Source organism: Anopheles coustani, chromosome 2 (assembly GCF_943734705.1).
Source record: "Anopheles coustani chromosome 2, idAnoCousDA_361_x.2, whole genome shotgun sequence".
Taxonomy (NCBI): domain Eukaryota; kingdom Metazoa; phylum Arthropoda; class Insecta; order Diptera; family Culicidae; genus Anopheles; species Anopheles coustani.
Window position 1 is genome coordinate 2272960 of NC_071289.1, and position 26635 is coordinate 2299594.

General features: G+C 46.1%; 1 protein-coding gene across 1 annotated transcript; it reads right to left on the minus strand.

Annotated features, from left to right (window-relative positions):
* Positions 1-94: 94 nt before the first annotated feature.
* LOC131267438 (uncharacterized) lies at positions 95-26006 on the minus strand. Its single transcript, XM_058270317.1, has 17 exons — positions 25715-26006; positions 20056-20173; positions 19384-19964; positions 19165-19287; positions 16939-17129; positions 15955-16123; positions 15750-15850; positions 15321-15476; positions 14697-15039; positions 12255-12374; positions 11205-11534; positions 4546-4660; positions 2737-2926; positions 2275-2659; positions 1290-1835; positions 963-1219; positions 95-888 (listed from the first exon to the last, which is right to left on the minus strand). Exons 1-17 carry the CDS (start codon positions 26004-26006, stop codon positions 544-546), a joined length of 4362 nt encoding a protein of 1453 aa, XP_058126300.1. The 3' UTR covers positions 95-543.
* Between the last annotated feature and the right edge of the window lie 629 nt (positions 26007-26635).

Sequence of the window (26635 nt, forward strand, 5' to 3'; positions counted from 1 at the left end):
CTTTCTTATTATAATGATATGATAGATATTGACATAGCAATAAAACAGCATAGAGAAACATTATTAAACTTATTAAACTTTCTATATTGTATTCATCGCTCATATTTACATACATATCACAACAGTAAAAAAAAACTATAATGAAACCTAATCGTCTTATGGGAAATCATAATGAACGCTTCCACTTATGGAAGGCACTGTGACACGAGTCGTGACACACCGTGTTGAGTACTGGAATTGATTCGTAAAAGTTACACAAATAAAAGACACTTTTCTTTGATTTTAAATGCTATTGCGAAACGAAGAACAAAAGCTCCACCTAAAAACGACGATCGACGCCTCGACGATTTTGCTATATGCTAAGGGTAAAATTTGTATCCATCACTTCTTTTCTCCCTGCACTAGTCCAAGCCGTGCAGGCCTCTTGCTCAGGAAGCAGAGCTACACGGTGGAATGTGTATTTCGTGTACCTTTCCCCCATGGGAAAGGCGAAAACCTTCGAAGAAGGGGGTACAAGCCCGTTGAATGAGTGGATGTCGGGTGCTAGATTTTATTCTTCATCCGATACTGCATCACGTAGAAGGCCGATACTCGGAAGACGAAAAATATCACACTTAGAGCTATCACAGCCTCGACAAAGTCTGCGTTCAGCATGTCGACTTCCTTCAGGAACTTCTTTGGCAACACATAGTGACAGTACGTCTCGTCGCAGTCCATCCGCGGTCGGTCGTAGCCGAAGATCGCCATCGCCGCGCCTTGAAGTGCGTACTTGAGAAAGGAGATGTGGAACAGCCAGTGCATCACGGGATGTGCGTCGTTCAGGTGGATGAAGAAGCCGGAGAATATGAGGAACGGGCAGATGAAGAAAGGCCCAAAAACAGCACCGTTCTGTGAAGGGGAATGGGATTTATGTTGTTGAGTGTCAAATGGTTTGTTTGCTCATTGAATTTCAGCTCAAGTACCTTCACGTCAAACAATGAAGCCACAAGCAGACCAAGTCCTTGTGCAACCCACGCCACCATCAGACATATTAGTGTGAAGAGACCGATGCGGAAGGCTTCGGGAGGCTGCGCCGTCATGTAGTACGTGATAACGATGTACGTGACGGTGCATAGAAGCTGTATCGGAGCATCTGCCACCGTCATGGCGATGTAGTATGCCCGCAGCGAGTACCATCGATTGAAATGCTCCCTCGTTATGATCGGCAACTCAAGGGGAACTGTGGGAAGAGAATTGAACGAAGCACTTGAATACTGCAAAATGACATCTTCAACCATTTTGTTACTTACACGCCATAGTCATCGAACTGAACGCGGTAAACATGAGAAACATGATCGAAAAGAACACATAGTTGTAGTTGTTGAAGATTTGCGCCGCCTGGTTGCCAATGCCGAAGTACAGCAACCCAATCAGCGGCGCTATGAGGGCGTGTATGACGAAGCGCATCGTCATGAGCGACCGATCGCGGCTCAGTATCAGGAACGTGCGCAACAGCAGCAGATAGAACTGCCGGCAGAAGCTGGTCGTGTACACCTCGTCCCGGCCGCACCACTTTTCCGGATTGAAGGAAAGCTTCTTGGCGAGTTTCTTTGGCTTGGCCAGCGTGGGCGATACCGTTCGCTGGGCTTGGTCGTTCTCCGGGAACACTGGCATCTCCAACAGCACCATCGGCCCATCGGGGCTGCCGGGCGACGACTCTTTGATTGGCATCAGCTTGCTCTCGTACGCGGGCGAGAACGGTTCCGGGTTCCGGTAGAAGTGGCTCTGTCCGTTCATCATCTTTTCGACTAGACTATCATTCAGGCGACCATAGTCGTGTGTGGCGATCTCCAATACTGCAGAAAGACAAAAATTAATTTAATTTAATCGTTCAAACTAATTGAAACTTTAATTCAAACTCGAAAAGCTCTGCTATACGCGCGACATCTATATGTCATTTTTTGAAACTGTTGTGCTAGGGAAAACGTAACGTTCAAATTTAACTTTAACAGTACAAACAGTTTTTTATCATCAGAGCATGACGATGACAACACCAAATTTGGGATTGTTATCATTCAGTTTCTTATCTTTATAGCTGACATTGAGCGAATGTTCCAGTTGACTATCGTTAGTTATTGGCGGCACAGCTCATCGATAATGAATCGCAATGACGAAACAAACGGTAAGCATAGGCTAGCATGACGCCTAACTATTTAAAAATAATCCACCCCAACGCGATGGTTATGCCTAATATTTGATGTTTTGCTTTCCGTAGGACTCGTCAACATTACTTACGGTAATCAGAAGGATTGTAGTGCTCTGGACAAACGATGTCCAGCTCCTTGAGGAACGACACGATGTTCCCGGTGCCGCCGGTGTATATGCATTCACCCTCGGCCACCGCGTACAGATGGTCGAACATGTTGAACAGCAGCGCGGACGGCTGATGGATAGTGCAGATGATCGTGCGACCCTCGCGAGCCAACTGCTTCAGCAATGCCACACACTGGGTTGATGTGGAGCTATCCAGGCCGCTCGTCGGCTCGTCGAAGAACATCACCGGCGGATTGTTGACGATCTCCAGTGCGATCGCCAGGCGCTTCTTCTGTCCGCCCGAGAGCTTTCCCGTGCGCGTTTTCTTCGACTCGTGCAACCCGATGGCGCGGAGTATTTCGTTCATCTGGGGCGTCACGAAAGAAAAAAGAAAAATCTCATCAAGATCAAACTCCCGACGCAGGGGATGCGGTAAACACTTACGCGTATTTTCTTGCTAGCTGGACTGAGTTCGGCACCGATCTTGAGATTGGCCGAGAAATGCATCGCCTCCAGTACGGTCAGATGTGGCTGCAGATCGTGATCCTGCATAATGTACGCGGACAATCGTCGGAATCGTTTCAGATCCCTATGCTGCTTGTTGACGAGAATTTCTCCGGTAAAACCCCCTTCCCTGTGGGTGGGCGAAAAACCAGGACACAGATGTCATTTCCTGTCTATGGATTATGGCCGACACAACGTAGATAGTGAATAGGCAGGCAAGATAGTTGGGCGTTCCGATATCTTCCGCTTCGGCGCAGAATGGAGTTTTCGGATGACGATGATGAAACTACTTTTCGATAAGCACCGACGCCTCATCCCTGATAGTGCTGCCCGCCAACGTACTGCGTCAAATTAAGCCCTCACGAGGAAGCGACTCTCAATACACCGGAAAAGAGGAACGGCCGCTTTCCACCTGCAGGTAGTGGAGCTGAACAAATTTGCTCTATCATCGCATGAAGTTAAACAGTCATCGTTCACCAAAAAACAAATCTTTACCGCCGAACCGAACAAGGCTCGAGGGCGATAGCACGCAAACCACCACCGAAGCACGATCCGTGGCATCTCAGATGCACTAACGAATTTTTCGACAAAGGTTTACGGATCTCAAACGCACCAAAGGGTGGTCGCTCCGAATGAATGAATGTACCAGCCTCGTCTAAGCCTCCATGGTGCTTGTGATCGTGCTCGTTGTAACCTCAAGGCACGGCACTCATTCGTACCGAAAGGCTTTCGCTGGCTTGCGGGCGTTCGGTGCAGCTGTACCGGCCATCAACTCGGTTCGGTGCGGGTGCACCCGAAAGCCAGCAACCGCGACCGAGGCAACGAACACACAAAGAAACACGCGAGTGAGTCGATTGCAGTTGCTCCCCAGCGATGCTTGTAAAGCTTGGGGTTGGTTTTTCTCTTGTTTCGTACGATGGAAACTGGTCCGCTGGTTGGTTAGACGGAAGCAAAGGCGAACGGATTCCACCGGTACAAAGTACAAAACCCGAGAGTCCGCTACTGTTGACTCATAAGAAATGTGCGGCCTTTTGCTCTCGTCCGAGTCGTTCCGCGTCTTTCGTGTATCAACAGATTCTAGGAAACGCAAGCAAGCCGTTTGGAAGGCTTTCTATCCACCGCACCCACGATCGTGCACCTATTGACTCATGAAATTGGTCCGTTTGTGGTTCGTGACCGATTAGCCATCCACCGCTCGAGTGTCAATCAACCTTAGGGCCATCGATCATCGTTGCTGACCATCGTCGGTCTTATGTGGTATGTGTTAAAAGCATGGATTAAGCACAATGTCTAAGTGCACGCCAATCGCACAAAGCGGTTCCTCGAGTGCAGGTTTACTTGCTTCTTTGTTACAAAATAACACGCGACTTTTCTAAATCGAGCGAACGGCGAATCCACGAGCCTATAGACTTTAACGGAGCGCGACCAGGTGAAACGCATATGATGTCAATGCGGGGTTCATTGTTTCGTACAAAAAAAGTATCGATATTGCTTATCAACAAAAGTCCCATGAAGGCAAAACTGATGGCCGAAAGGGTTTCTAATCAATGAATGTGCAACTTTCCGTCATCTGTGTATGTCAGGAGGTGCGCCGCAGTGTATGTGAAATGTGTATGCCAAAAACCCGTGAGTCATCCACCAAACGCTACGAAAACAACCCATGCTCTGCCGCAGAACTTTGTGCAATTGCCTTTAAATGAAATGCCAACCACCTTCAATTGGCACTTCCGGTCCCGGTGGGGAACTTACGTGAATCCGGCCAAGATATCCAGCAGGGTGCTCTTGCCAGCCCCGGACGGGCCCATGATGGCCGTCAGCTCTCCCGCCCGAAACTCGCCGCTGATATCTTTCAGTATGTCCCGACCTGCGGAAAGAGAGATAAAACGTTAAACATCAGGTGTGCGCGTCTTCAAAACTCTTGGTGGGCATTCGAAAAGTACTCATAGACAACGTACTACCGTTGAGGGCTAGAGGGTTTGCTTTGCAACAACACAACTTGGGGGACACCTTAGCCACCGATAACGAAGCAGTAGGGTGGTTTGCTAGCTGATAAACACATTCGGGGGATAGCACCTGGCGTGAACCAGTAAGGAGATCGATTTGTAATCGGCAAAACAGGAAGAAGAGTGAACCAACCTCAGACGGAGAAGTCATCGCCATGGACTTTGCTGCGGATAAACAACGGCTGGAGACGTTTTGCAATTCCATACAACGCGCTTGCAGGTGCGATCATTACGACGCGAACAAAGACACCTGGCCAACGAACGGCAACTTGAACAAGGTTAATGGAGGAAGAGCAGACGAGCAAGGAACAAGTCCAACATAAATTGATCTACAACTGAAATAAGTAAAATACTGTTACTGCTCAATTTGCGGATGCGGATGTGAAGCTTCTAGAAGTCGAGAAGTCAGTAATACAGGTTGAAATATTCCGGTTTTGCGTGATAACGACTATATTTGCATTTACATAGAATAACCAACAACTGCATGTAATCGATGAATCGATGAAGCCTCAAACCGCAATTTCCTTGGAACACACAACCAGTTAGCAACTACTAAGTTCTGAGTTGCGCAATCATGGACTGGGAAAATGAACTTCCACTATTGATTCTATAAACAAATACTTTGGGATGGGAAAATGATGATTTTCACGATAGAAGGTACAAAGATTCTCCTTCAAATAAGCGATGGAAATGAAGATTCATTGTGCATGTTCCCCAACGACTTGGTATTCGACATTTTTCTAGGCCATAATGTTAACCTCCATTAGAGCGGCGGTGTATCTCCTCCGATCGAGAAGGATGCAACACAGTTCATGGTCCGCCAGCTTGTTTTATTATACGCAGCCATAACTGGTCGGTGGTTGGGTGCGAAAGATGTCGGTTCAAGAACTAGGCCAACCTTACCAGTTGAGGTGTCCGAAGATCAGCTGCTTTGCGTGCGTGTGTGTCCAACGAGTTGGTATCATGCAGCGCGTTTCTGTTTGATGGGTTTTTCTCCTCTTTAATTCCGTTTGCATGCTACCAGGATAGAAACGACCTGGCGAAAACCGGACGCACACATGAAACCATCTCGAAAACTGGTTTTCGATCGATCGAGTCGTTCTACTCAGATTTCCATCCCCGTGCACGCTGGGGTAAAAGGAAAGAAAGGGCATCTCATTGGTATGAAAGAGCTGGTTCCTCCAGTCGTCGGTCTACTCATATTTCTCCCGTGCGCTCGGGTTCATCTTGCGCATAAGGAAACCGGTTCCTGGCCTAGCCAAGGAGGTTCCGAAAGAATGAGACATCGAGGCAGAGGAGTAGGTGAATGAGAAGAGTGTGAAGGTGTTCCAAAAGCGTCCCACTCAACGTCACAGACTTGATGCTGATTGCCGAGCGCCAGGAGTCATCCTCAAGGAGCATGATGTTCTGGAAAACTAGCGCAATGAAACTACGATCGCGAAAATAAAAAATTGCATAATCTCCCACGTCCCCGTGATCCTCCAATTGAGTTCAATTAAACAATAGAGCATCCTACTCCAAGCTTCCATTTAATCAAATTTCGCCCACTTAAGATCGCAACATCACGATCTTTCTCGTACTCTAGCGGCAATCGTTGATTTAGAAAAGATTTTTACGTACCACCTTTGCCAACGAACTCCAAGTACAGATTTCTAGATCATTGAAGATCTTCCTTCGGGACTACGTAACACGTACCTACTTCTCTCGCATCAAAAAGCGGATCTGTATAGATCTAAATATGTTTGCGTACATTAGCCTTAATAGACCGATCGTTTCGTCCGTATCAATGGAGCCGCAAACTACTGACCGGTCTCAGGACATGTCATTGCCATCCAGAACTTGTCGTTATTGAAACACCGCGGTCGCACATTCTTTTCGTTCGTATGCTAACGACTTTGATTCATAAACGAGAGATTCATTTACGAGAGCGTGCTTCGTGAGCATCAACCTCCCGGCCAGACACGCGTAGTCCGGCAGTTCAATTCGTACACTTACACCCCCAAATGGTTTCGAATCGTTTCGTTCGGTGTTACGTCACGGAGGGGTTTTTACTGTGACGCATTTCGTTGAAGCAGAACTAACCTTTCCCAATTTCGTTCGCGTTAGGATGCATTTTTACTTGCACTGGTAAAGGGATTTGTTTACTGCATCATTTTAAATGGTTCTGTTTTGTTTCTTTCGAACGAGTGTAAACTCATTTAAGATTGTTTAACTGGTAGACAAATTCATATATGAATCTTATGACAGATTACTTACGACTCTACGTACAAATTTCAGGGAGTAATTTTGCACCGTTGAATAGTGAAAACATTTTAGAAAAATAATAGAAGCTCCTTCAGTTTGGGTATCGAGGCCACCGATCTAACAGTAACTGGTATGAAACGGTGTCTCTGTGTTCGTGATTAGGTTCGATGCATTTTGCAGTTCGTGCAAGTGACCATGAGGTTTGTTGTACGCCATCAATGGCGAAAACCATCACATTGCAGTGTCATGATCGAGGCGAGCAAATGCGAAATCACAATGGATACATTTTCGATGGAGCGTGCCTCACATCGTGGCAAACACAAAATTCTGACTTCCAAACACATGAGCTTGCATAATTCATAATACTTGATGTCGAGTAAAGAAAACAAAAGCAAATCCCATGCGCGAGAACTTCCGTGAGCCGAATCCAAACAACGTTGCCAACGTTCCTTGCCAGCGAGACTGTAGCTCGACCAGGCAACGATTTGATTGCCGCGATAGGAAGTGGTAAAAGAAGCCGGAGCCACTCGCGACCGACTGGTAAGAAGATCCAATCGGGAAGTCAAACAAAATGGCTTTGCAAAAGCGCTCCCAGCCAATGTCCGTCCTAAGGCGTAGAGAGGTCGTCGATTATCAATTTTATTTCCAAACATACAGCCTTGTAACGCACGAACATTGGGTGCTCTTCCCGCTCGCAGGCAAAAGACCCACACATTTTGCACTGCGAATCAGCATCGAGCGCGAAACGGTGGATTGATAAAGCAATGTGGTAAGGCAAGGAACAAAGTAAATATTTAAATCAGCCTGTCGCGTTTAAGACGCCGAGAAACGCGACGCACACTTGCGTCCAACGTTCGGCTGTGTTCCGCCGACCCGGCCTTAACAGTCGTCGCTGTAGATAGACAAGTTAGATAAGTGTGTTTTTAATTTCTTTCTTTTTTGTTTTAGGAAAGAGCGTCTCGGAAGCATCGCGAATAGCCTCGTCCAACTTAAAACCGGGTCAATCAGACAAGGGAGTACGACCACGACATTCGCACTAGAGTTCCGAGTCTGACGCAGATGATGATGATGATGCTGATGATGATGATGATGGTTGAGATGTCTAGTGACTTTCCAAATGGGATCCGCACGCGAAGAAGAAAGAAGCTTAACTGAGGCGAGCCAATACATTTGCCCTCAAACACGAGGAAGCAGTCGGATCAGACCGAAACGTCACAACCTCACCAGTAGCTGCCCATCGACAGGTTACCAGTTTAGCATATTTGCACAGTACGGGACTGGATGACACTTGAGCATCGCTTGCATAATCCCCTCACCCTGGCCTTGCACTTACCCCCGTTGGGATCGGCTATCGGGTGATGGCTATCGGGTGTCGATTCACACATCGATCAACCGGAGTTCTAATGGCAAAGAACCTGAGTGGTGTGGGTGTATCGGACAGGCCGAGATAGTGTTGGTTGTAGAGTGTGCCGCACCCATGTCCAATATCTCGCCCCGAGGCCCCAGACGGCCTAGCCTTTGTTCCGAGTGCGATCCGTCGTCCAACATGCACTCCATCATCTCACGCACCGGATGGAACCGGTTCCCGCTTCTGTACCCAAAGCGAGTGACAAAGTCACGTCAAGATTCTACATAGCAATGCACCCGGAACGACGGCACACGCAGCCGGCCGTGAGGAAGGCCCAAGATAGTTTAGTCTCGGACGAAAATAGGTAAACAAATCTTCGACAAAGTTTTTCGTCGAACCGCGGGACCAACGAACCGAACGGAACTGAGCGAGTGATCATGCGGCGGCGGCGATCGTTTGCAGGCGCGTGGCGCTTTCACGCACACAGCGGTAGTGAACGGAGCTGCAGAGGCCGCGGATGCGCGACGGCGGTCGCGACAACGACGAGGCGGCGGTCGAAAATAATCTCACCGAAGGTTATCTGAAGTTCGTTCAACTCTTGCAAAATGTGAGCTATGGCAGCGTGCGTGTGCAGCATGGTACGATCATCGAAACCCGTCGCCTCGCACGCTCGTCGACCCGGAGCATAAGCGTATGGTTGGGTTAGGTTTGCCGAAACCGCCCCAAAAAAAAGGGGGTATCTGTCCGCTCGCCGTGTAATGTATCGTCGCGTTCCGTTAGCGCCACATGGCACCGAAAAAAATGAATATCAAGCAAGAATGAGACAGAGCGGAAATGATCGAGAGCATCGCCCTCTTTCTACTACCAAATATTAAAGTCTTATGAACATTTGGAGCTCTATGAGAACTTTCAAAAAGAGAAGGCACAACTGTTTTCATTTTAGTTTTTGAATGTTTAAATCATTCAACGGCCAAAGACGCCCTGTCGATGGGCCTGGCGACAGTGCGTGTCTGGTCGTGGTCGACAGACGTGATGATTATGTTGTGCTTCGCGGTCGAAACGGCAAAAGAAAACTGGCGCAAGACGGACCTGACAACCACCAAGCCCTGACACGCTGCTACCCAACGCCCCTGGTAATGGATCGTGCCTCATGAATTTTTCAAATCAAATATGGCCAAAAACCACACTGCCTCGTGGCCGGTTGCTACAAGAACACGCTGCGTGCTGGCGGTTCTGGAATGAAACTTCAACGAACCGGAGAAACGCAAGGCATCGCTTCACCTTTTTTTCGGTGTTGAAAACAAATCAAAACCTCCAAAGAAGAGGAAGAAGTTCAAGCACGAAAGGAAAACAAAATTGGTCAAACAAGACATCCTACCGTTGGTTCAGGCGGTGGATACGACGGAGAAGGTCGTTTTGATGCGAAATGGGGTATTTTCGTGTGGAATAATGTGGCAGCCGACGACAAACGGCGAGGATGAGGTCTATACGGCGAGGATGTTATTGAGATGAGAACTGTATAGACAGTTGGCAAGAACACACTTGAACAATCAAGTGGTTGACAAAATGGCCGGGTTTCGAGACCCGTCAACGGTTGAGAGTGAATATCTTGGTAACATCATTTTATGATTGAAGATTCTTTTAAGCATTTTCATATGTTTCAACATTTATGCATTTTATGTTTAAACAACTTTAAATGAAGATTATCTAATGGCTAGTAGTTTACATTGTTATCGTGATTCGATTAGGGTCTATCAGATGAAAACGAGTTAGCAGATATTAGCAAATCAAACTACAATTAGCACTCGTTAACACGCAACCACCTTCCACCCGCGATCGCGATCTTCTTGTACAACTTGTTGCCTCGCGTGATTGTTTGTTGCACCGAGCTAGTTAACCACCCCAAAGACCTCCCTTTCGATCGATCGACTTAACGTCTTGACTACAATTACATACCCAAAAAAACGCGATCAACATTTCTGACCTCTTTCGAGCGCGTTTGTATGTGATTGGATTAAAAAATGGTGTCAAAGTCATTTCCTACCGGGAAACGATTTTCTCGACGGCGAATGTGGACGGTCGCGAAAAACCGAAAAACTCGCGTTAAAAATAATCCAAATACAACCGCACGCCACGAGGCAGACACATGTTTGATGATAATGTTCGTGCTGAAATCTTTGCTTTTCTTTTTTCTCTTGTTTTTTGCAAGCTGTGTCCACGAAGAACTGGCCCCGAGTCGTGGTGTCGTACACGATAAGCGTAAACGTTCCTCTTCTCGGCCAGCGTGCGTTGGGGAATTGATTGCACGGGAAACAATGTTGTACGCATCGGAGAACTAGAAACTTCTAATAATTGGATGAATTAGCAGCTGATCGTGATGATCTCACTTTTACTTTCTTTTGGCGTCGGATCACTTTACATAGAAGCTTTAATTAACGGTCTCAACAAAGTGTTGCCAACGGCCAGCTAATAACCGCAGAGTGAAGCTGCGTGCAGAACTTCAAGATTGGTCAGATATTAATAGGAAACGATTAACATCGTGATACTCGGTGTACCCCCGTTGGTATGGACTCTCTTCCACACACCTAAACACAAAGTCCCCGATGTTGGGGGCTATCGAGTTTCCCAAATGGTTCCCCCAAACATAACCAAACTCCACGCCATGTGCTGGCCTCATTTGATTATCCAGCGGTGCTATAAAACACAACACTCGCTATCACACCCCGTGCCTGTAGCCCTTACTTCTGTCGCGATTGCGCGCCCCACGAGCGAAAGATAAGACGGGGCGATGAAGATCGAACGCAAACTCTTACCTTTTCGAAATATTCCGTTGCGTACCGAGTACGACAGGTTCTTAAACCCGACCGTAACCGGTTTGAAGAGTCGGGCGGCGACGAGCGAAGGGGCCGCGTACTGATCGTGCTCCGCGCCCGGTCGCTCGGGGATGAGCAGCGGTTCTAGCTTGGCCGCGCTGGGCCGCCGGGCACCGATACCTCCGACGATGGGAACGGTTTCCTCGGCGCTGGTTCCCTGTGTCACATCGGGTGCCATTTTCATTTCGTATGCTTCCTCAGCCATTTCTTCCTCAGCTCGTGCTGATCGTGCACAGTAATTCTCTTCTTGAAGGGTTTCTGAGGGCCTTCCTACCGCATATGGGGACGGTGAATTTCGCGAATTCGCAATGCGTGCAATTGGGCGTGCTAACGAAGAACTATCACTGGCACATGGCGGCTTCGACCGCGTCTGTCGCTGTTCGGAGCAGTGTTGGGAGGGGCTAAAAATACACCATCTACAAATGCGGTGGAAAAGCGAAGACACACTATCGTTGCATATCACTAAGGTCCATTCGTTTCTTTCAGTCTTCCAGCTAACACGCCTACGACTGCAGGGCTCGGGTCCGGTTGACCACACTCGGGACAAAGGTTTTCCTTCTAGGACGTTGTACCCTTATCAACAATGCCACCGGATTTCTCTACCCCCTCGGCAACCATCGGCCACTTGAAGAGGGACGCTCAAAACCTTCACGAAGCCACCATCGTCACGGAAAAGTGGGACGCAATGAGCTCTGGTGGTGGCCTCCACTGTTGTGCGCAAACGGTTCGCGAATCTGTTGGCTCAGCGGGAAGCTAAAGCGCACGAAAACCAAAGCATGCATGCGCCCGATTGACACCAGCGAACGAACGTGCACGGAGGCACGCTGCACGACGATGCATGAGACGAGACGAGGCGGCTGTTTTTTGTGTGTTGAACTATTTGATTATTTACAGCACACACAAGCCCAGGCGCAAAGTAGATTACTCGACGGCCGCAAACAAAAACACCAACCACACGGAAAGAGGCAACGGTGAGGGCGTCGGGCGGACCTGAGGCAACCTGCTTCGACGTTGGTGCAGCGTGTTGGTGTCGATGATGATGATGCACTGCCGTGGCCGTCCAGAGTGCAGTCCTCTGCACGTCGCGCCGTGAGTAACGGTTCACGAAACCTGAGACACAATCACAAGCACGTACAAGCGCTAAGTACAAATTTCCTTTCTCTCGTGGTAGCCTCGAATCGGTTCATCGAAACCGTTGCAAGCGAACCCGTGCACGCAACCAACCGTCTCGGTGGAAACCAAACCGCGATCTTCCGACGCTCGAACTGTACTGAAAGGCCACAGCTGTTCCGCGCAGCGCCCGAGCTCGCGTTGGAGCTCGCGGACGCATTCATCGGCGTGGTGCACACGCGAGCGCGAGAAAATAAAGGAACTCACCGTCGTATCTGCCACCCTATGGTAGAGCTCCAGAACAGCGTCGTGCATGCGCTTAGCTGGAACGCTGATCAGTTGAAACGGAGTCTGGAAGACTAATTACTTACAGAACTGGATCCTAAGGAAGACTCTTCCTCCCGGTTTTATTCTTAGTATCTGCGTCTTGCTACGATCTTAAACCGCCTAATTGATAATGTTCCATGCGCAACGATAATAGAGATTCAGTCCGTGTACCGACACGATGTTGATCCTTATGTGACACCGACTGTGGCCTTCCATAACATAACATTTGATAAGCGTATCATATTCGCAAACATAGGAAGAAATTCTCATTCTTGTGCGCGCTACCGGAATCGGGGGTCCACGGGGGTATCACGAACATACAAACTGAGCTTATCTTGTGACCTGTCGGACTGTGTTCCGCCGAGTGCTCCACAGCACAGCTGGTTGCTATCAGTACATTTACTTGCGGCTGGATGAAATCAGCTGTACTCTATGTTAGAGCAAAAACTTAAGCAACGTGTTTTTTGTTCTTGATCCACCTGAAGTATTCATGCAGCTGGATGCTTTTCAATTGCATCTGGAAACGACAATCTAGTATGCGGTAGCAAACATTATAACTACTACTGCCTTATACATCGATAAGGGTTTCAATCACCTCTAACCATGTCATTGTCAACAGACCGTTCAATTTCAAGTTCAATTTGGGGCGCCTTCTTCGTACTAGTTTCGAATAGTTTGAAGTGATAACCTTCCGAAATGAATGTCCCTCGGACCGAGCAAAGGTTATCATTCACAATTCATTACCCAAACACTCTCTTCAAACGGTCGTAAATTCACATTGGTTTAATCAAGCCCTACGGCCTTAGTTTTAGTTCCGTCTTTTTTGGTTTGGCTAAATATTCCCTTTATTCATTAAAAACTAGTCGAAAAAGAACTAACAAACTTGATACGAATGAATAACCCGATCTTTCTGATGAGTTGAATGCGTTCAAACAAACAGTTTGCTTTATAAATTTTCTTTTATTATGTCTTCCTGTTGTTCCTTCAACTTGAACTGCTCATGTTACTGGACCGACCATAAGCTTCGGAAGTTATTTTTATAATTCAACAAAAATCGCCCCTTACACACTCCTCTTGAGCGAAGGTGAACAAACCCGAAGCTCGCGCCAACATCTAATCCACGTGGAAGTTCCTTTGCCGGTCCAGCAGATGTTGTACTCGAAAGCGTCCACCCTCAAGTGCTTGTGATGATAAGATTTTCGCTGACGTTCCGCCATTTCGCTCGTTCATGCCTCGCAGAACAATGTGTATTATTTTGTGAAAAGGAACGATTAAACCCGATTTGATGTGTCTTCATACTAATCGCTTCTTCCTGCGGCATTTGTGCGCTACTCCAGGACTATAGCTTGTGCCAATGTTCCACTTACGATTAGGCTGGGCTTATCTATGGCACGCTCAGCCCAGTAAAGCTTGCCCAAGAGGTTCACCTTCTTTTTAACCATGTTCTGTTGAATGGACTTTTTCTAACGATCAATCAGGCACACAATTCACTGTGGTGTTGGTTATTGTGCACATTATCAGCTTCCTTTATTCGTATTCAAAATTAAACATAATTTAAACTACATGTATACGATATGAGCCACGATTCCTAATACATTTGTCCTATCTACTCATCGTTTCCACTTTGCTTATCACGTAAACTGAAGATTCTTGTCTCATTCGCTCCAGATTCGTTCATTTTTAACAGAAGACGTGTGTATTCAAAATAGTTGTTTTCAACAACTCCCTTACTCGTGCAATTGATCACAGATATCGATAACAAACAAACACTGCATGCTCTCTAGTGTTTTAACACCATCATCAAGTGTGTGGCTACGTATAGTATTAACATGCGTGATTTATTTTCTTTTTGTTGCTGAGCGATCCTTCCCCACGAACGATTCACTGAACATTTTTCCTCACCGCAACCGCTTTGTGCTTAACTTAACTGCTAAGTTGGCTAAGAGACGGCTAGAATGTACATTGTAAGTAAAACTCCCAACGGGTTGCGCCTTCACCGTTTGTTCAATTTATACCACAGTACAAAGATCGTGCTTATGTACATCGTGATGATGATAAGTGTAATCAGCACCATGTTCGACTGCATATCGACGTGCTCGATATCCATGTCCTTTTGGAACAGCACCGGGTTCTTGAAGTGGCAGTAGATCTGCGTCTCCGGGCAGTGCAGATCCTCACGGTTCATGCCGTACACCGAGTTCAGGATACCGTGGAAGCTCGCCCGGTAGTAGCTGATGTGCCACATCCACTTGAATACCGGCGTTATGTCAACGTACCGAGTGCAGAAGCCAAACACCGAGAACAGCACCGCCAAGATCGGTCCGATGAAAACGGCAAGCTGCGAAAAGTAACGGTTGAAAATTATTTGAGTTTGAATACCAACGCCATAATGCCATAAAGCTAAGTGTTATAAAACTGAGAATGGAATGCTATAAAGTTGTGGTGGTATAATTATTTTATAGATTATGGTAAACTCTTATGGCTCGGAGATGTTCAACGTGTTTTTTTTTTAAATAATTGATATTTTATGCACGATCGATCGATGAAGGACATCATTAAACATTTGAAGGCTCTCATATGCGACGCGACGCCCCGTAATGCCCACACGCTGCCGCTTACCTTTACAGAGAGCGTTGCACCGACGAAGAATCCCCACGACTGGGCACAGATCGAGCCAGCAATACAAAACAACGCAAACACACAGAACCGCTCAAAGTTGACATAGTTCCCGGTCAGATGGTAGCTGATCACCACGTATATCATAGAGCAGCAAATCTGAAAGAGGAAGTAAAAAGGCGTCTTGTTAAAAAAAGTGCAATATAATACTTGAGTCATTCCGCTCATATGGCGGCAAAAGCTGAATCATCCCAACCGTTTCGTGCGTCTCCATTCAAAATCATCTCAACGCCTTCAAGTGTTGCTTTGTGATGATGAAATGATGGAGTGATGCTAACGGTACCTGTTGTGCGTTCGCTTCTGAGGTATGGCCAGAAAAACGCACAAACTTTCAACGATGAAACACTTTCACTGCGTACGGTTTTCACTCACCTGCACCGGAATTTCAAGGACCAGCACAGATAGGAAGTAAGGACCCAGCTTGTACCATCGGTTGAAATGCTCTCTCGTTAGAGATTCCATCTCGATTTGGACTGTCGATGATCCGTACAGATTATGTGGCCATGGAATGAAACAACAATAAAACATGTCTCGTTGGTTTCTATGCAGATTATGTTTGCGTTTGTAGGATACTTACATGAAAGTACAACAGCCATCTTTCCCGTATACACCATCACCAGCATCGAGCCATAAAGGTACACATAATTCGCCAAAACTTGGTTGGCGTTTGGGCCAACGCCACTGTAAAGGTACCCGAAGACCGTAGCTATCACCGCATGGGCCAAGATTCTGCAGGAGAGCAAAAACTAAAGACGAATGTATGGTGAATTTTTTGTAACATTTTACATCGTTCTTGTCGGTAAAAAAGTAAACTTTACTCTACCGGACGGCTCCACTCCCTTCTCCGTCGATATCTAACGCACAAACAGCTAATTATAATCACCCAGTTTTAATGTCTGCGCCATTCGACCAAGGTCGTATGCATTCCCTGAGGCACCCGATTCTAGTTCCCATAGACACGACATCGCTGCTCTTGAGCTAGAAATCCGTTTAGCTGTTCTAGTTCTCGTGGTGTTACTTTCTGTGACCAACAAAGGAGTGGTTGTCAATAAAGAAGTCGGAAACAAAAAGACTTGACTGTACTATCATTTCCGAACGACAGTAAAATGCTTATAGTCTGTCGAAGAGTTAATAGGTTTAAAAGCAATAATTGAAATTCACACAGCTATCGTAACATTTCAAATGGCATTTCTGCTCAGATAAATATACAAAAATCGGATTGTAATTACTGGTTTTCATGCAACTAGAAACACCTATAATGGGTGTCCGATCATTACCAACGAAACAATAATTGCTAGCATTTTACAATGCTAATTGCACACTGTCAATAAACTCACTCGGAACAGGTAAACCGGCGTTTACAATTTAATGCTCCAACTATTTTGCTTCCGTGAACTTACTGATAAGCAATGATAATTTTATTTGCTCATTCGCTTGTGTAAATATTTAGTACTCGATGCTCGGTCATTCGATGCTAATGACTGTTCTGCATAATTTCAAACTTAAACTAAACTATCTAATCTTTCCAGCAGAATTTCCATTGGGTAGCAAATATACTCACGTAGTTTCGCCGCGTCATTAGTAAATTTCTATAGAACAGTAGCAGAAACTGCATCACTAGGGAAGCTGGTTTCGTCTTCGAAAAAATGTCCTCTTCGTCGTACGACGTTGTCTCCATCGATTCCGCTTCCTTCCGCAAGGTGCACATTTCTTCTCCCTTTTCTCTCATCGAGTAACTTTCGATGGACTTAACTGAAAGGAAGGTACATAGAAAAAGAAGGTTAATAATGATGTATCTGCTTGAAGGGGTTTGTATGATGAATGCAATTTTTTGTGGAATCAACAATGGAATGACGATTTATGTATACGTCAGTTTTAGTAACAGAAGTCCAAACTTCGACTCAACTATGTTTGTTTTCTACACCAAAAGGAAACACCAGTGGTTTCAATTCAGTTGCTCGGTGCTTTAATGAAACCGAAGCATTATATTGCCATGAAGAAAAAGATAAACTAATGAAATGAAAACAAAACGATAAAAAATTGATTGAGTCGTTAAAAAAATTAGCAGACTTATCTATTTGGCCAAATCTGCAGACAATAAAATAAATTTAATGCTCTGTCTAATACGCTCTCAACCATGATAAAATCTCGGCGATATTTTTTGCGCCGTAGAACTGTAACTCTCGTCCGTCCAATCAATGAATGGCACTGTTGTATGCTCAAAACTACGGTGACTGGGGATCGAGAGGTTTTCTTTAAAGCTTACACCTATTTGCGCCGTCTATTTCTTGAACCCACAGAGTCGTGCGCTTCTATTTGGAAATGATTAACCTTAAGCGGCAAACATTCTGTCAACATGTCTGCTTACCTTCTTGACTCATTTTAACCACCATGACTGGGCCAATCTCGGGCTAAAGTAAGGCATACCAAAGAATTAACACCTTCGTGGATTCCAAAATAAAGCAAAATCGCTTGAACGCTGGCGCGTTCTAAAGCTGATGACGAATATATTCATCTTTGGTGTTCTAGAGTCTTCGTGACATTTGCCGAATAATGTTTGCTTGTATTTCTTGATTAAGCAGTAACAACTTTTAAATGCGCTGTGTTTCTGATTTGTTTATGTTTACCGGTTATCGTCAGCTACATTGTGTGGACAGAGGATTTGGTTCCGTTTGGAAGTAGACAAACTGTTTCCAAAACACTTTCGATGTGCAAGGAATAAATGAAATGGTTGTGTAGAAAATGAAGTATATTCGAAAATATCTAGAAATCAAACAATGAGCAACAACAAGATTGTCTTTTTCTCGCACTCTTGTGTACTTACTGATGTAGGAAATTTGAATTAAGTAACACGGAACTCTTCTATTCGAGAGCAAACGTACAATGCCACACCAAAATCAACTCGCAACAAGGTTCGAAATATTCCGTGCGAAATGTCACACCAGCAGCAGAGTGTACTAAACCCGTCTGTGCATATGATATGACAAGAATCCTTCCACCAGGTTCAAGATCACACGTGGACTACGGTTGAGCGGAGATGCGTTCGATATTCGTCGTACCGGACGTGTCATTAATTACGCGCTAATGAATGTAAAATTCAAACAATACCGGGAGGCGGATGATGGAATTGCCACGCCAAGAAAATACAGGTATTAGCGTGTTCAAACAGCAAACCAGCGCCAAAGTTCTAAGTTGAAGGGAGGATACTACCCTACACAGAATGCGTGTACACCGTGTTTCTGTTTGCCAAGTCAGTTAGGTATGCCGATCGCTTGTCGTCGCTTGCAGAGAAACCCTGCAAGACACAAAAGGCTACCGTCGAGAGCCACGGCGGTAGTTCAATGATTGATCTGAAGGTTCCTCTCTATCGTGGCGAGGCGATCGACAAAGGGTGGTTCAGACAGCATCTAAGGGTTTTGCTGTTGGGAGCAAGTTGGGTGGCGCAACCAAACCCTGGTACGCCGAGCGGATCAATACTCGATCCTACGTAATTAAAACCACTCCAATGGTCGGTGGTGTGTCGAGCTGCAAGAGTGCAAGAACCGCCCGGAGAGCTACTGGAGGTCACGCCGATGCTAGAAATGGCTCGGAAGAAATGGCTGTAAATGGCAGCGAACAAAGAAGTCCGCACCACTTGGCACGATGATAAGTCGTTCGAAGGCACCTGATTTCGCACATCGAGCTCAACTGGTCGGAATTCTGGTTGACCTCCGCGTACACACTGCGGGTACTTTGATCGTGCAAGACCTGGTTCCGAAAAGGAAATATGTGAAAATTATCGACTTACCGTTATCATCGAACGTCGAATCCAGATCGATGCACCGGCTGCTGATTTCGTAATATTTCTTCAGCGCGGCCTTGATAATCTTTCCCACGTCGGCCCCATACTCACCGACCGCTATTTCCATCACTGTTTGGTGTGTGTCCATTAGGAAGAAAGGAGTGAGAGATCGTTAGAAATGGATGTGAGACCATGCCATCGCCAGGTGTCATCGTCGTAACTCACTGAAATCGGCCGGATTGTGATAGCTTGGGCAATGATAGCCAAGGTCGCCCAGGAACGGCAGCATCTCGTTCGTCGGTCCCTGGTAGAAGCAGTGACCCTGCACCACCGTGTACAGCTGGTCGAACATCTCGAACAGCAGCGCACTGGGCGTGTGGATCGTGCAGACGATCGTTCGCCCATCCTGCGCCAACCGTTTCAACAACGAAATACACTGCGTACAGGACGAACTGTCCAGTCCGGTGGTCGGTTCGTCCAGGAACAGGATCGGCGGGTTGCTGATCATCTCCAGTGCGATGGCCAGCCGCTTCTTCTGGCCACCGGAGAGACCCATCGTCGGCGTGCTGCCCTTCTGCTCCAGCCCAAGCATGAACAGGATCTTCTCGATCAGCTTGCGCTTCTCGTCCATGCTGATGCCGAAGCCGAGCTTCAGGTGCGTCGCGCAGATCATGGCCTCGTTCACCGTCAGCCAGGGTCGAAGGGCGTCGTGCTGCTGGATGTAGCATGACAGCTTGCGGAAGCTCTCCGAGTTGTGCGATCGACTTTTACCATTCACCTGCACCATTCCGCTGACACCGGACGAACTAAGAGGGAGAGAGGGAGGGAAAGGGTTAAATAAAAAGGGTAATCATAAAGTTCCAGGGTCGGAGCCGGTTGACGAACCGCCATACTTACACATAACCTGCCATGATGTTGAGCAAGGTACTCTTACCCGCCCCGGAAGGTCCCATAATTGCCGTCAGCTCACCCGACTTGAACGATCCATTCAGGCCATGAAGAATTTCTTTGGATTCTGCAACGAGACGATAATCGAGAGTTGTTTATTCAGAATGGATGATAAAATCTCCCAAAAATGCCAATGGTATTCCATAATTCACGTTCCATGTACGTTCAATTTGCGTCAGAATCAACAAAGTTTGGATCGGAAAGAACATGTGTGTTCTCAACGCCACCACCGAAGGTCTCGTATCGATCGTCCTGTGCTTTTAATCATCCTCTTTTCGTCTTCTTTTTCACACAATTTACTAAAAAATGCGCATGTCATGGCATCGCAGGGGTAAATAGATAGTTCACATTAGCCAGTCGTATCTCGTATAGAAGGATATGCGACTGGTGAACATTCGAAAAGTCATCCATCAAATCGCTTAAGTTTTGCATAAGGTAATCTTATCGCCTCAAACAGGCTGCCTTCGGCTCGAGCTTGTCTGGATTCTTCCGATAAATTAAAAAAACCTGTTCTTAGCAGATGTCCTCTGGCAGTGTGCTTATTTCTGTGTTTGGACTGGACTGTAAAAGGGTAGAATAAAATAATCAAATTCACATTTTGTAGTTATTCTTTCAAAAACGACCACCGTTTTATACTCCATTCAAAGTTCGTTCTAACTAACATATGAATCAGCAAGAAGAGATACATTTAGAATCTGGTATTTTCGTGAAGAAACTGGTTTCGACCCTTCTGTTCCTTTACTGGACAACAGTTCACCTCTTACAAACTCAGATCCGATCGCAGTTTCGTGGGATTGTTTGATTGATCAACCGACTGATTTGAAAGCAAACAACCGATGGACGTTCGAGTCGCATAAAATTGGAACCCAATCGTTTCGCCACCATCTTTTGAGCAATACTTTTCCCGCCTGTGGTTTTGTCTCTGTCAATTTGTAGCGGACGTCTAGCTTTTACTGTCACCACTAGCCCGTGGAGACCATTTCCAGTTCACTGAGGTTACACGTCGCCATCGGCATCGTCCGCCCGGTTCGCTCGTTATCTTCCTACTTCCTAGCAGTTGGAGGGATTGCGATGTCTCTGGTCAGCGCACGAGGCCTTGTCCACGAGGCGGTCACACTCGTTCAGTCCCAGGACAGGAAGCATTCAATACGACCGACCGCATGACGCAACTTCCCTTTCCCTCGAGGGCAAACGCGATCCGCACGAACCCTTGTGGCGGAAGCGATTTATTTCTCGTGGAGATTTCCACATTTCCAACCCGTTATCGATAGGCCCCCTCTACCGTTTGATCGAAAAGGAGGGATGATAAAGCGAGGCAAAAAGCGGCCGCAACCGACCCGTAGCGTGATATTAGAAAGTGAAAAGGTGCGGAAAAGCAATACTTAGTAGCTGCAACTTGGGTAATTCGAACGCATTTGCATCAGCATTAAATTACTGCACTTTCGTTCCGCACAACATGAGTCGAAGAAATGCCTCCATTAGGTTCTTCTCGAACAAACGACGCTCGCATGTGATGGCATCAGACTTGTTTTGTTATTTTTCTACGAAAAACCTTCTAGAAGGTAATCGTCTTTGTCATCATCCCTCACAAGATTCACGATCATCACAGCCTCCAACTCGATCAACCGTACAAGGCACAAGGGCACCAAATGGACACCACCTCCCAGCGGAGGCCATTTCACTCGTCAAATTCCGAGTTAATTGAACTCCAATTGAACTCCACTGCGTGTCTCGAGTCCAACCGACCGTCTCAGCCTCACAAGACGCGAATCGCCGGGGGAAACGGTAGCGGACTCGGCCGTTGTCCTGGTGGCTCTCGTCGGCTGGCCAAATATTGATATATTGTAAGAGCAGAAAACATACCTTGTTGACCAAACCACCAAGCCATCCTTTACCCTTTCCCACTCTCACGCTGTCTGGGTTAGGATTGTAATGATATTGTTTGTCCCAAGAACTCCGATCTGCGACGGTACAAAAGCTGATCGTGTATAATGCGCCACGCTATGGGGTGCCTAGGAGGGGAACTACGTCTCTATTGGAGAATTCTGTCGATCGCGATGAAGGTCAGGTTCAACCTATTAGCGGTCCATTGGATCATCAGCCTCCAAGGGGTGGCAAGTAGGCAATGTCGGCACCACACGGCACCGCATTTGAAGATCTTTATTCACCCGTGAAACTGTATTCATATTGTACTCGAATGCAGCGAAGCGTTGAGAGTGGGAAAGAAACAACCAAACTAGCCGTCTGGGTTCAAATATTGACCTACCTATAAATGTTTATGGTCGATAAAACGCCTCGGGTCAATCGACGTTAATATTACTGCTTAATAAAATCGTAATTCAACCCAACGAAAATGGAACATGCTTTTCACTTTCTGTACTGAAGTTGATATAGCAAAGAAAGGTTATTAAACAATGTTAAACTTTCAAGAGTAATGCCTACGCTAGGGATTACCGGATTCAGCAATCAGATATGCAAGGTGTGGAATTCATATATCCCAGCAATGTTTATCACTTCAAGATCATTGACACCTTCGAGTGTAACACCTTCATCGTGAACGCCCAACACCTTCCATGTCAGCCGAGTAACAAGCGTGTGTCAATCGATTCTATGGTTGATTAAATTCAATAGTTTTTTAAGTATCCGATAACTTGCTCACGGATAGATTTGTGAGGTATCCAACGTTATTACCTCATCGTTTGCCGTTCTGAGCTAAAATGTATGTGGCTTAAAATCTCCAATGAAGGGTGTACGCTGAACGGTTTAAGCTCACTTTCGTGCACCAGAGCGAAAAGACCAGAACGCTAGACAAGACAATCTTCTGTTCTCAGATCTCAGAACAACACACGCACGTGGTAACCGGAGAAGGCACGTCGGTTTGCTTGTCGTCGTGGTGTTCGCAAGGGTGATCCGGTGTAACTTTACTTTTCTAGGTCAAGTGCCATAGACGAACGAGGGAGAGACCGCAACCGACTGGCCGAAGCCGTCGGTGGGCACGTGAAGGATGGTCGGAGCAACATTTGCAAAATCGTTTGCGAAACACACACCTCTAGCTCATAAGCCGCATCATAAATTTTGTTCGAAGGACATTAGAAATAGGAGGCCTGATAGGACGCATCAAGAAATGTGATTCTTCTGACCCAAGTAGCCTTTTTTTTTTGGTTGGTCTTCGAATCGAAAATCGGCCGATTATTTTGAAACAAAATATGCATAACATTAGCAGCAGGATGTCGCTAATATGGTGTCTGGTCTATGGATTGTACGAATCTTCGTGTTTTCTTACTTCCATGTATTTTGGATTGGCACAATCCTACGAAGTAGAGAATCGGCTCCCAAAAGGTCGATATTTCCCGCTCCGGCTCGTTTTATCTTGTTCGAAAACCAGTTCGATTAAAGAAGCAAGCTGAAGGAACAATCAATCAAGAAGCTAAGCAAACCCGAAAGTGTTTACCAGTTTACCTGCGAATGTTGGACGATATGAAATTAGAAATTCAAATATATTCCAGCCAAACTGCACTGATACCAATATATCTCTCAAGGAAAAATGGAATAACATTGCGAAATGATAGGCGTGCATACAATTTGATTTTAACTGAATTTTCATGTTAAGCCAACCATCGAAGAGAACTCCCCGTCGATGGTTTGTTCGTATGGCCAACATTGCAGCAACGCACGCCCCAACGGTCGCTTCGAATTCCGTCTCTGGTGAACGCACCAGTGGACACACTGTAATTACCGATCCTCATTATGCACACACAGGGCAGCGCATAGTGGAGAGCCGAAAGAGTTTTACCGATCCACGCAATCATAATCGCCCTTCGCCGTTTGTTGACCGACCATAGATGATAGTAACAACAACAAAAAAACATGTGCCCCACACACATACTCACAACAGCACACGTTGGTTTTCATCGCATCGGCATTTCTGCAAACCACCAACCTCTACTAATGATCGCCGATCGAGCGGTGTTAATTCTCCTCGGACCGTGGTGTAGTTTTTGCTCGAAAAATCACTACCAGCCTGTGATGTGCTCATATCCGTTCTGATTGCACCGGACTGGACCACCTTGGACCAGCAGTAATCTAACGTCGAAGGAGCGAGGAATGAAGCTAAGACGAGAACGAACGAAACCGAAGTCGGCTTATCCATAAGAAGGTGAGCGGTTGGTGGCTTGGAATGTTGGTGGGCGTAAGAAAATTTACAATGCCTAAGAACATGTTCTACTGTACGTGGTTGGCAGCGATAAAAAAAAGTAATGACGGCTCAAACAAGCAGCATACATAGAAGTCATTAGAACGGAACGCCTGGTAGAATGTAGAAAACGAAAAGAAAAACTAAACTCGTGATACTTCCCTAGCCTAGAAAATAACCTAAGATTTTGAAGGGCATATCATTATTTACAGCTTGCAAAACTCCCCGTTTAAACTATGCTAATTTTAATGGTGAAAACTACCGCTAGCAGCGGGCAGTCTCATGAGGGAATTCACAATCACGTGTGCTTGGGAAATGCATTTATGATCTGAAACCAGATTCCCCGATTCCTGTGGAATAGAACCTCGAAACGCCATGCATAAATGAGCGACATCTCGGAATCTTAATGATCATCTCACGCTCATCAACATCGGATCTGATTGAAAGCAATGGTTTATCGCGTGAAATCATTTGAATATGCCAAACTCGGAAGTTGCTGAAGTGAAACCGGATGGATGCAGCAACGACCGTAGAGAGGGAAGGAAAACCATTCGATCATTGAGAAGTGAATTTATTGATTTGAAGTTGGACGGGGTAGCCAACAGGTGCCGCTAAAGGGGGAATCGCGCGACTACAGTAGCACTAATCGTGACCGGTTATGAGGATCTTGAATGGAGGGAAAACTATAAAATTTATCGTGCTAATGATTTGCGCGGCGATCATATTTGTGATTGTAAATCCACATTGAGAATTTATGATATTCCTGCCCGTCGTCACATTGCACCGATCGCGCCGGCTGTGGGAATGCTCTACAACAACGGGTTGGGTTCCCGTAGTTTGCAAAAATAATCATTCGAATGAATTATCATCGCAGTGAGCAAACAATTTTCGTTGATTTCCAGCGCACTCGGGAAGGGAAGGTAATGAACCATTCGATCATTAAGGAAATACATAATTCACGAGGGGATTTAGATAAAGCCACAACGGCGTATGGTTGAGCTAAGAGAAACCTTCTAAAAAGATGAATTGTCTTCACACGGACCCTGCTAATGGAATTGTATACTATTATCGCTTGTTTACAAACCCAGCGGATTAGAAGAACAGCCGAACGCGATCGGCTTATCTGGATTCCATTTTCAAAGCCGGACCTAATTTTGGCCTGGCCGAATCCAAAATAGGTGCCTTTTAGACATTTAAGACACAACAAAAATTAAAGTTCGCGGTTGTTAACCTGGTTTCGAAAAACTGGTTGTGGTTCCACGCGTCAGGAACCTGATTTTCAATGTTCGTTACGTTTAAACTCATCCACCTAAGAATAAATCAAGCGTAAAGTCTTTAAGACGTGATCAACCTTTACTAAGGAGCAGATTATAGGGTGTATATTTTTTGTTTGTTCCTCTCGCGAAACCAACTTACCAAACTTTGCCTTGGAGATGTTGAACCGCTTCACGTCGTAGCGGATATCGCGGAACACGAGGTCCACCGGCGGTCGCTTCGGGAAGCGATAGTCCTGCTTCTCCAGCAGCCCGTTGTGGTACACGGTGTTGTTGTTGCCTCCTTCCTGGCCGTCGTTCAGCTCGATCGAATCGTCGATCGACGAGCTTTCACCGTTCGCCGGACAGCAGCTGAATCCGGACGAACCGGACGTTGTGGTTGCGGTCGGCCCAACCGTGGTGGTCGTGGTTGTTGTCGTGGCCGGAGAAGCCATCACTTGCAGAATTTAATACTTTTACCGGGGGGATGCCACAGGACGTTTCTGCTTTCTACGCAAGTTTCACTGTCTCGAGCGATCGCTTCAATTGATCGCTCACTGCTCACTGTTTCACTGCTTCGTCTTGCAAAGTTTTCCCATACATTCGATGTTGGGCATACGAATACAATTCACCAGAACATCACCGCTAGGTAATAGTCACACTGTTTCAACACTCACTCGAGTTTAATTTTCACCTATTGGATATTGAGTTTTCCCAGGTTAAAAAACAATAATTATAGAGTGAGTGTCTGAATAAAAAAACATGACATGAAAACACTAATTTCAGACGGTATACTCTCACGCGTTACATGAATAGCACAAGGTTCCGGGTGTGTTCTAACGTTTATGTAATCAACAAGCTTTATATGGTATCATGCGATGCCATGATCATAGAAATTGAAAAATAAAAAAGTACAAGCTCATCATATCTTGTTTTACAACGTTTGCTTGTAAATGAGAAGATTTACTCAAGGAAGATTTAAACCTATTTCCCTAATTCAGTACGAGGAAGTATAAAAAAATCAAACAAAGTTTCCTTATCAACCCAGCAACCTTCTGCCATGAACTTCAGCGAGAAACATTGA